The 8,903-nt window shown below is 49.2% G+C and overlaps 1 protein-coding gene across 1 annotated transcript; it reads right to left on the bottom strand.

Annotated features, from left to right (window-relative positions):
• Nucleotides 1-7,659: 7,659 nt before the first annotated feature.
• LOC104015891 (olfactory receptor 5F1) lies at nucleotides 7,660-8,625 on the bottom strand. The gene has a single exon (XM_009468684.2). It carries the CDS (start codon nucleotides 8,623-8,625, stop codon nucleotides 7,660-7,662), a length of 966 nt encoding a protein of 321 aa, XP_009466959.2.
• Nucleotides 8,626-8,903: the final 278 nt, after the last annotated feature.

Here is an 8,903-nt window from a genome sequence, read left to right as displayed (position 1 = left end):
ATCTAACATGAGAGGCACAGCTCCCACGGTGGGAAGCTTGACCAGAACCGGCTGGCCGGGGGAGTAAGATGATGCACTGGGGGAATTAGAGTCTTGAGAGACGGGTACCATGGTTGAGGCTTGTGGACAAAATGCTAGAGTTTTCAGGCACCCGTTTGTACCCCAGCGATTACTGACATTGGCCACTGCCTCCCCCACCCGCTCAGCCCATCCCGGTTGGTGGGGTTTAGTAGGTCTCCTTTATTATTGCAGGTGAGTTGTCTGATAAACATCCCCCTCCACCTCCCTCCTCACCCTGAGGGGGCGGAGGTTTTAGTTTCCTGCCACTCTTTTCATCCTTCTTAAACCCTTCCTCCCTGTCCAATGCTGGCACAGAAGGCGGGTTCAGTTTGGGAGGGGTCCTTGCCCGGACCACCTCCGCACCAGGAGCTTTAACTTTTTGGTGGGGAGCCCATCCATTAGGTCTCGGGGCACACCTTTTTGCAGTCCCATTTACCACAGTCCTTGTCAGATCGAGTGTTTCTCCCGTTTTGTTAGGTCGGGGCTTCCCCCTGAAAAAGCCAGCGATTTATTTGCTGGCTTTGCTTGCCCACATGGCCCTGGTTTCTAACTTTTGGTGAGTTCTGCCTACTGGCCCATACTTCCTCCCGTGTTTATTAGTTCCTGAGCTATCTCGCCCCAGGTCCACACCTTGCTCCCCCACTGCCGCTGTTCGGGGGTTACCATTCCCTCCAGGGCAGCTGCGATTCACTCCTCGCGAGGCACATTTTGAATTCTCCCCTGTAATTGGATCCCGATAGGTTTTAACGAGTCGGGGAGTCCTCTTATTAGCGGCATCAGCCACTCAGGGTCTACCGGTAGCAACATTGGAGAGCTTAGATTTGGTTTAAGGTCCCGGTCATATATCATTTGCAGGCATGCCGCCTTCTGTACGTTTTCAAATAGTTGATCGACCGAACCAGTTATAGCTCGGGGATCCCCCCTCTCTAATGGGTTCAGCCCCCCCGCCCAATATGCGGCCCTCTGGGTCAGAGACCATGGGGCTCGGCGATCGCCCGTTGTGAGGAAGACGCCTGGGCCCCAATACCCCTCTGCTTCCTTTTCTGATAGCATGATCCCGTCCCCCCCCGACAGGGATACCCTCCACACGTATTCGGTTTCGGACTCCCTTGCTGTTGTAGCAAAATCCTTTCGGAGTTTATCAGTTTGGTGGCGGTGAAAGGGATTTCTTTGGTTACAACTTGGGGACAGTTGTCGCTATCGTCCTCGTATATGTACTCTGTCTTACCAGTGGGCACATATGGGGGGGGTATCCACAGTATCTCTTAATCGCTTTAACTCTTTCTGGGGATAGATTTGGCGTACCCCTTTCTCCTCCAGCATTACCTCTGCCTCAGCAGGGGTGTCTGCCTCCCTCAGGAGCTGAACCCTCAGCTCCTCCTTCAAAATCATATTTTGGCACTTCTCCTCATCTAGTGCCCATTTGGTCTCTAGTAATTGCTCTCGCAGCGGTGCTATCGCCGCTTGTAACGAAGCAGCCACAGCCTCCGATGGGCAGGGCGCTTGTTTCTTGTCCTCCACCGCCGCCAGACACGCTCCTAACACAGCACAAACAATGGCTTTCCCTTTCCCCTTCTTCACTCTAGCTTCTTTATGCAAGACCGCTATTCGCTCCATAACACTTTGCAGTTGGAACCAGTAGTCCCGTGCCCAATCTCGTCCCGGGGGTGAGGGGCGAGAGCGGTATGTTTCTAAAAACTCATATAATTTCTCCATCTCTTCACAAGAATCGCCTGCCTTTTGGGCGGCCATGTCCTACAAAGGGGAGTTCGTCCCGGGAGTGTCAAACCTTAGAAAAAACAAGTTTCCCCTATGCACTCCCAGGAGGCCAAAACACAAACTAATGCCAAAAAGTTCCTACAAAGGGGGGGGGTGTCATCCCGAGAGGGTCATGCTTCAGTATCCAAGTTCCCCCTATATGCTCCCAGGAGGCCGAACCGTACACTACTACTAGACAGAGAAGAGCCTACAAAGGGGATACCGTCCTGAGGGGATCACACCGTAAAATTCAAGCTTCCCCTATACTCCCTCAGGGGACCAATCCGCACACTACTACAAGACAAAGACAAGCCTACAAAGGGGATATCATCCTGAGGGGGTCACACCCTAAAATTCAAGTTTCCCCTATAGTCCCTCAGGAGCTCAAATCACAAACTACTACAGGACAGAGGAGAGCCTACAAAGGGGATATCATCCTGAGGGGGTCACACCATAAAATTCAAGATTCCCTTATACTCCCTCAGGAGCTCAAATCACAAACTAGTACACGCGTTTCAGTGCAAAGTCTCAACGCCCACTCCTTCCTTGTGCTTCGTTCATCTCCGGCTGCTTCCCTCTCAGGAGAGCAGAACCGCGGATCGGAACTCCGCACTCGCTTCGTACTGGTTTGTACGTCTCGTTCACACACAATCGCGCAGCACACAAATAAGGTTGTATGACACTCTCATCTCAAGGGATCCTGTCCGTGATGCCAATTAAATGTCCCAATCCAATGTCGGGGGGAGTTTTGATATGATCCCAAGGACGAGATTAAGACGCTGGAATCGGTCAGATGTCATACAACCTTTTACTTTTATTTGAGGGGAGAAGAGAACGGAGGGAGGAGGGAGGGCAAGGGAGGAGGGGAAAAGAATAGGGGAGAGAGAAAGAGAAAGAAAGAGAAGGAGGAGTTTATCGCCACCACTTCGAGTCCGATCATCTTCCGCTGGGTCTTCGGTGGCCTCAGGCTTCGTCGGGGACTGAAGTGGGGGGAGGTGTGGTCCTTGAGGGTGCAGGAACGGAAGGAATGGTCTCGTGCGCTGCCGACGCCCCCACCGAGGGTCACGTGTGCTCCTTATATAGGGGCTCTCATGCATGCGCGGATCACAAATGTGTACGTGCGGTTTGCCACGGACATGCTGCCCCCGCTTCTCCTCTTTTCGCACCTTTAGTCCTTGCCTCGGCTCTTTTTGCGCCTTTAGTCCCTGTGCAGGCGCACGAGGTTGTTTTTCTCAAAACTGTGGAGAAGAGGGTTTTCTCGAAGCACGACGCTGGATGGCGCTACAGCGGCAATGTCGAGACAAAACCACATTTGGTACCGGTTGTCTACAGAAACGTGTCACAGGACATATGGGAGACCTTCTGCAGCATGAGCTGGTAGGCAGGCTGGGTATCTCGGGGTAGTGGAAGACATCACCTGCCTTCAAGGCTGCTGGGTAGGCTATGAAGAGGCCTGTCCAGCATAGCAGCACACTGTGTCCCCTTGGATGCTGGCTGTGAGGTCATTTCTGACCAGGCAGCTGTGGGGAGAGAGATACTCTGAGGTCTTCAAAGCCATCACAATGCTCCCCCCAACAAGGTGAAAGATGTGGGGAGGTCAGGGGCAGCTGGGACAAGATTTGGTGGAGGGAAGAGAGGTTTGGCCAACAGAGACAAAAGATTTTAAAGAGGAAAGATGTGTTTGGGTAATTTTGATGCCACCGTGATACTAAGAAAACATTCATGTTCGGCATCTACCCTATTTCTAACCAGTAAGCTTAAGCCCTAACCCTACCCCTAAATGGCACCCTTCGCCCTGACAGGAATCCACTACACTAATCCCTAACCTCAAACCTTACCCCTAAACCAAAGCCCCAAACCATAAGTGCTTACTCTCATCCTATTACTCACCCTAATTCCTAGCCTTTATCCGGAACAGCCCTCAGTGGGGCCAATCAATGCTTCAAGGTTTTGCTTCTGCCTTTGACTTCTTGAGAGGTTTGTTCAGTCTCCTCTCAGGATCTGAGGTTCACGGGCACAGGGCCAACTACAGCATGGGGCTCATTAAAATACAGAAAGGCCTAACGAGGTATTTCTCTTCCTGTGATTTTCTTCAACTCTTCCAAACTTGTTCAGCTAATTGTAGAGTCATTTCATAGTGTAGTTAAGGAGGAAGATTTCCAAGTGCACCTAATAAAAATCCTTTTCTTAAAGGTTATATTTTATTCATTTCAGTTGAGAGCAGAGATGATAGCAGCATTCTCCAATTGGTATTGATGCCGAGGGTGTCCTCAGGCAGTCTGGACAGCTAGGAAAAGCAGTCCCTTGAGGTCTGGCACTGTAGTGACAACCTTGCCCCTTGCTTCCTCCCTTCCTCAACCTCACCATTTCTCTCATTGGCCACCTGGGATTTACATCAGTTTCCTGACATCAGACTTCCCTGACCTCTGGGAGCTGAATGTTACAGCTCCATTGCACCATCTCCCACCTCATCTCCTTAGACAACTGGCTGCACACAGGCACAGAAGGATTTTTCCTGTTGGCAAGCAAAGAAAATGAAGCATGATAAAGTTTCATAAACAATAAAATACGCTCCTCGAGCATATGCTACTTACAAGCTACCTGTAATGAGGTTGCCTTTCTACAAGGGATAATCTTATGAGAAATGTTTTAGATACATAGCTACAGAAAGGTAGAGATAAACATAATTAAAGAATTGGCTAAACAGACACTTGTCCTACTGAAGGACAGGCAAGCTTTTAGTCCCTGAAGCTCAAAGCAGCAGCATGGGTGAGAAGTATCTGAATGAACAAAGAGTAAGGGCAGGAGAAAACTGGAGGATAATGGAAAGGCCCTTTGTCTACACAGTCTACTGGTAAGATGACTTTAGAAATGGTTATTGTATCAGGACAGGTGAAAATACATGAACGATTAGAGAAATTAAATACAGCAATATAACAGGCAGAATAGTGGTAATGAAGTTACAGGGGAAGATGGATATTTCTGTGGAATATCCCTTTTGAAAGGTCATGCGATTGGTAGAGGTCTCTTGTGAGTGAGGACAAAGCAATGTTGCGCCCATCACTGAAAGAAGGCTAAGGAGCAACCCAGGGAACCACAGGCTGTACAAGCTCACTTTGGTGAGGAGTAAGCCATCAATATCTCTTGGGTGGTATTTCTGGGATCTTTAAAGAGAAGAATGTGTCCAAAAGCAGTCAGCATGGGCTTTCAAAGGGTAAAGCATGCCTCACCAAGCTGACTGCCTTCATGATGAAGTAACTGCATTTGTGCATGAGGGGACAATAGTGGATGTTGGTCACCTCAACTTCAGCAAGATTTGTGACGTGTTCTCCCTCACTATTCTTGTAGCCAAGTTAGGACATTACATTCTGGAAGGGCAGACAAACAGATGGGTGAAACACCAGTTGGATGATCAGGCTGAGAGAGCAGTGGTGAAGGGGTCATACCCTACCTAAAGGCCAGTGGGACATACTGGGGCAGCACAGGGAACGTTCCTGGGCCCTGTGCAATCGAAAGGCTGTATCCATGACCCAGAAGAGGCAACTCTCATCATGTTTAGCAAGAACAAATGCTGGATTCTGCACCTAGGATGAAATAATGCCGGGCACAAGGAAAGACCGGGAGAGGAGTGGCTGGAGAGCAGCCCTGCAGAGAGGGATCTGGGGGTGCTGGCTGGCAGGGGGATCAACAGGAGTCAGCAGTGTGCCCTGGCAGCCAAGAGTGCAAACCGCACCCTGGGGTGCAGTATAATGAGGGGCTCAAAAGAGGGGATGTTGTGGTTTAACCCCAGTCAGCAACTAAGCACCACACAGCCACTCGCTCACCCTCCCCCCACAGTGGGATGGGGGAGACAATCAGAAAAAAAAAGTAAAACCTCTGGGTTGAGGTAAAGACAGTTTAAAGATGACTGCAGAGGAAGGAGAAATAATAAATTAATAATAATAATAATAATAATAATAATAATAATAATAATAATAATAATAGAATATACCAAACAAGTGATGCACAATCACCACCTGCTGACCGATGCCCAGAGTGTCCCCAAGCAGCAGTCACTGTCCCCCAGCCGACTTCCTCCATCTTATATACTGGGCATGACTTCATATGGTATGGAATAGCCCTTTGGCCAGTCTGGGTCAGCTGTCCTGGATGTGCTCCCTCCCAGCTTCTTGTGCACCTGGCAGAGCATGGGAAGCTGAAAAGTCCTTGACTAGTATAACCACCACTCAGCAACAACTAAAACATCAGTCTGTTATCAACATTATTGTCATCCTAATTCCAAACCACAGCACTCTACCAAGTACTAGGAAGAAAATTAATTCTATCCCAGCTGTAAACCAGGACAGGGGATTATCCCGCTGTATTTAGCACTGGTGCAGACTCACTTGGAGTACTGTCTGCAGTTCTGGGCCCCACAATTGAAGAAGGGTGTAAGGTACTTGAATGTGTCCAGAGGAGGGCAACAAAGCTGGTGAAAGGGCTGGAAGAAATGTCGTCTGAGGAGCAGCTGAGGAAACTGGGCTTGTCGAGTTTGGACAAAAGGAGGCAGAGGGATGACCTCATTGCCCTCTACAGCTTCCTGAGGAGGGGAAGTGGAGAGGGAGGTGTTGAACTCTTCTCTCTTGGATCCAGCGACAGGAAGCGGGGAAATGGTTCAAAGCTGCACCAGGGGAGGTTTAGACTGGACATTAGGAAGCATTTCTTTATCAAGAGGGTGGTGAAACACTGGAACAGGCTTCCTAGAGAGGTGGTCGATGCCCCATGCGTGTCAGTGTTTAAGAGGCATTTGGACAATGCCCTTTATAACATGATTTATCTTTTGGTCAGACCTGAAGTGGCCAGGTATTTGGACAAGATGATCATTGTAGGTCCCTTCCAACTGAACTATTCTGTTCTATTCTGTTCGATTCTATTCTATTCTGTTCTCCTCTGTTCTGTTCTGTTCTATATATATACCTTTTACAGGGTGGATCCCTCCAGCAGCTGGGCTCAGACGCTCTGTCTCCTCAGTAGCTGCCCTGGATACCAGCCTCCCCAGTTGCATACTCCTGGACATATGAGCCCCTGAGGCTGCAACCCCATTCCAGATGCTGCTACAGACCACCCCAGTCACACACACACACACACACACACACACAAACTCTTAAGTCCAGCCACTCCGGTCTCTCAGTTGCTGGCACTAATGACATATGGGCTGTCTGACCCCCTGGTCCTTCTCCAGTTGCTGCACTCATCCCCCGTGCTCACATGGTGACGCAGAAGAGAGACAGACTGCACTGGTCAGGGTCCTCCCCTAAACTTCCCGTAACAAGTGCTGTGCAATCCAAAAATGCTCCTCCCCTGCATCCCATAATGTGTCCTACGCCCCTAGGCAACAATTCCCTTAGTCCAAATGGTGATCCAGAGAGCTGCTCGCAGTGACTCCTCTTGGTGGGTTTCACACCTGGACAATGGGGCTGACAGCTCTCCCAGGGCAACCCTGGAATGAGCTGGGACAAGATGTTCCTTCCTCAGGAGCCTGTCATCTGGGTTCCCAACTGCCACGGTGCCTCTGTGCTCTTCTCGCTTTGTGGAGATGGGCTCTTGATGAGCTGCTGGCTCTCCTGTGATGGCTCTGGGAGCAGCTGGGGCAGGGTGTTAACTGAGTTACTCCTCCTGCCATCGATAGTGCCGTCTTTGTGTGTGCAGATGAGCTTCTTCTCACTTAACCTAACGCAACCCAACAAGAACATGCATCTCCTGAGGCATCTGTATTTGCAGGTTACATACCTATGCACTGGTATTATTTAGCATATTTAACATAGCAGCTCATTGGAATTGCTGTCCAGAAACGCATCAGGATTAGGGGAAAAGCTGTGTTGTTGCACGGGCAATGGCTTCGTTCAGGGCCAATAGCACAGTCTTGTTTCTAAGACTGTAGATGAATGGATTTAAGAGTGGGTACAGGACAGTGTTCAGCAAAGCCACAATTCTGTTTGTCTCCAAGGAAACATCTCTGGAAGGATGCACATAGAGAGCAATGCAGCTCCCATATGCAATGGCCAAGGTGGTGAGGTGGGAAGAACATGTAGTAAAAGCTTTTTTCCTCCCAGCAGCTGCTGGCAGGTGCAGAATACAGAAAAGGATGCCCCTGTAAAATGCCAGAATTAAACATAAGGAACCCAGTATGATAAACGATAATAAAACAGAGTCTGTTTTCCAAAGCAGGCTGGGGTCAGAGCAGGACAATTTGATTAAGGGGGAGTGGATCTTGTTTGAGCCACAGAAAGTCAGCTTGTAGAGGAGGACCAGACAGTAACTGAAGGCTGTGATGCCTATGACCCAAGCAGCAACAACCAGGTGGATGCAGAGCTGAGGCTTCATGATGGCAGCATAACGCAAAGGATGGCAGATGGCAACGTAGTGGTCAAAGGACATGACAGCAAGTAAAACCAACTCTGTACAGCCCAGGGCAAAATAGAAACAGGACTGGGCAAAGCAGCTGCTTAGTGAGATTGTCCTCCTACCAGAACTCAGGATCACAAACAATTTGATGCTTGTGGAGGATGTGAACCAGATTTCCAGGAAGGCCAGATTGCTGATGAAAAAGTACATGGGGGTTTGCAGGCGGTGATCTACACCCAGGAGGAAAATGATGGTTGCCTTCCCCATCACTGTTGTCAGGTATATGAGCAGAAGGAGCAGAGAGAGAAATAGCTGTAGTCTTTGATCAAGCCCTGAGAAACCCTCTAGGATGAACTCAGTAACTGCAGTTTCATTTTCTGCTCCCATGCTGAATTTCAGTTCATCCTGCTGTGACAGAAACATGACCAAAACCGAGTGTGATTATTTCACACTCTGGATGACAGGAATCCTGCCTTCTCTGCTTCTTTCCTTTCTTGCAGTCTCCCTCCTAGAGAGCACAGAGAGAGAGAGAGTCCTTCAAGCCTTTCTCACCCCCTGATTTTTCTGGTTTACATTTCAGTTTGAGTCCTCAGAGAATTTGTTGTCGTCTTTCTACCTTTGTCTAACACTTGCAAAGGATTCTTTCTCCAGAACAGAAGATTTTAAAGAGGCTGCAAGCTATTTCACCCCATTCCTGGCAA

The sequence above is a fragment of the Nipponia nippon genome, unplaced genomic scaffold, assembly GCF_047370975.1.
Source record: "Nipponia nippon isolate SJK-2023a ecotype South Korea unplaced genomic scaffold, ASM4737097v1 scaffold_64, whole genome shotgun sequence".
NCBI classification, from domain to species: Eukaryota; Metazoa; Chordata; class Aves; order Pelecaniformes; family Threskiornithidae; genus Nipponia; species Nipponia nippon.
This window is presented reverse-complemented; position numbering and strand designations above follow the sequence as displayed.

Excerpts from the sequence above, each read along its gene's own strand:
- LOC104015891 (XM_009468684.2), bottom strand. The coding sequence starts at position 8,625 with ATGTTTCTGTCACAGCAGGATGAACTGAAATTCAGCATGGGAGCAGAA.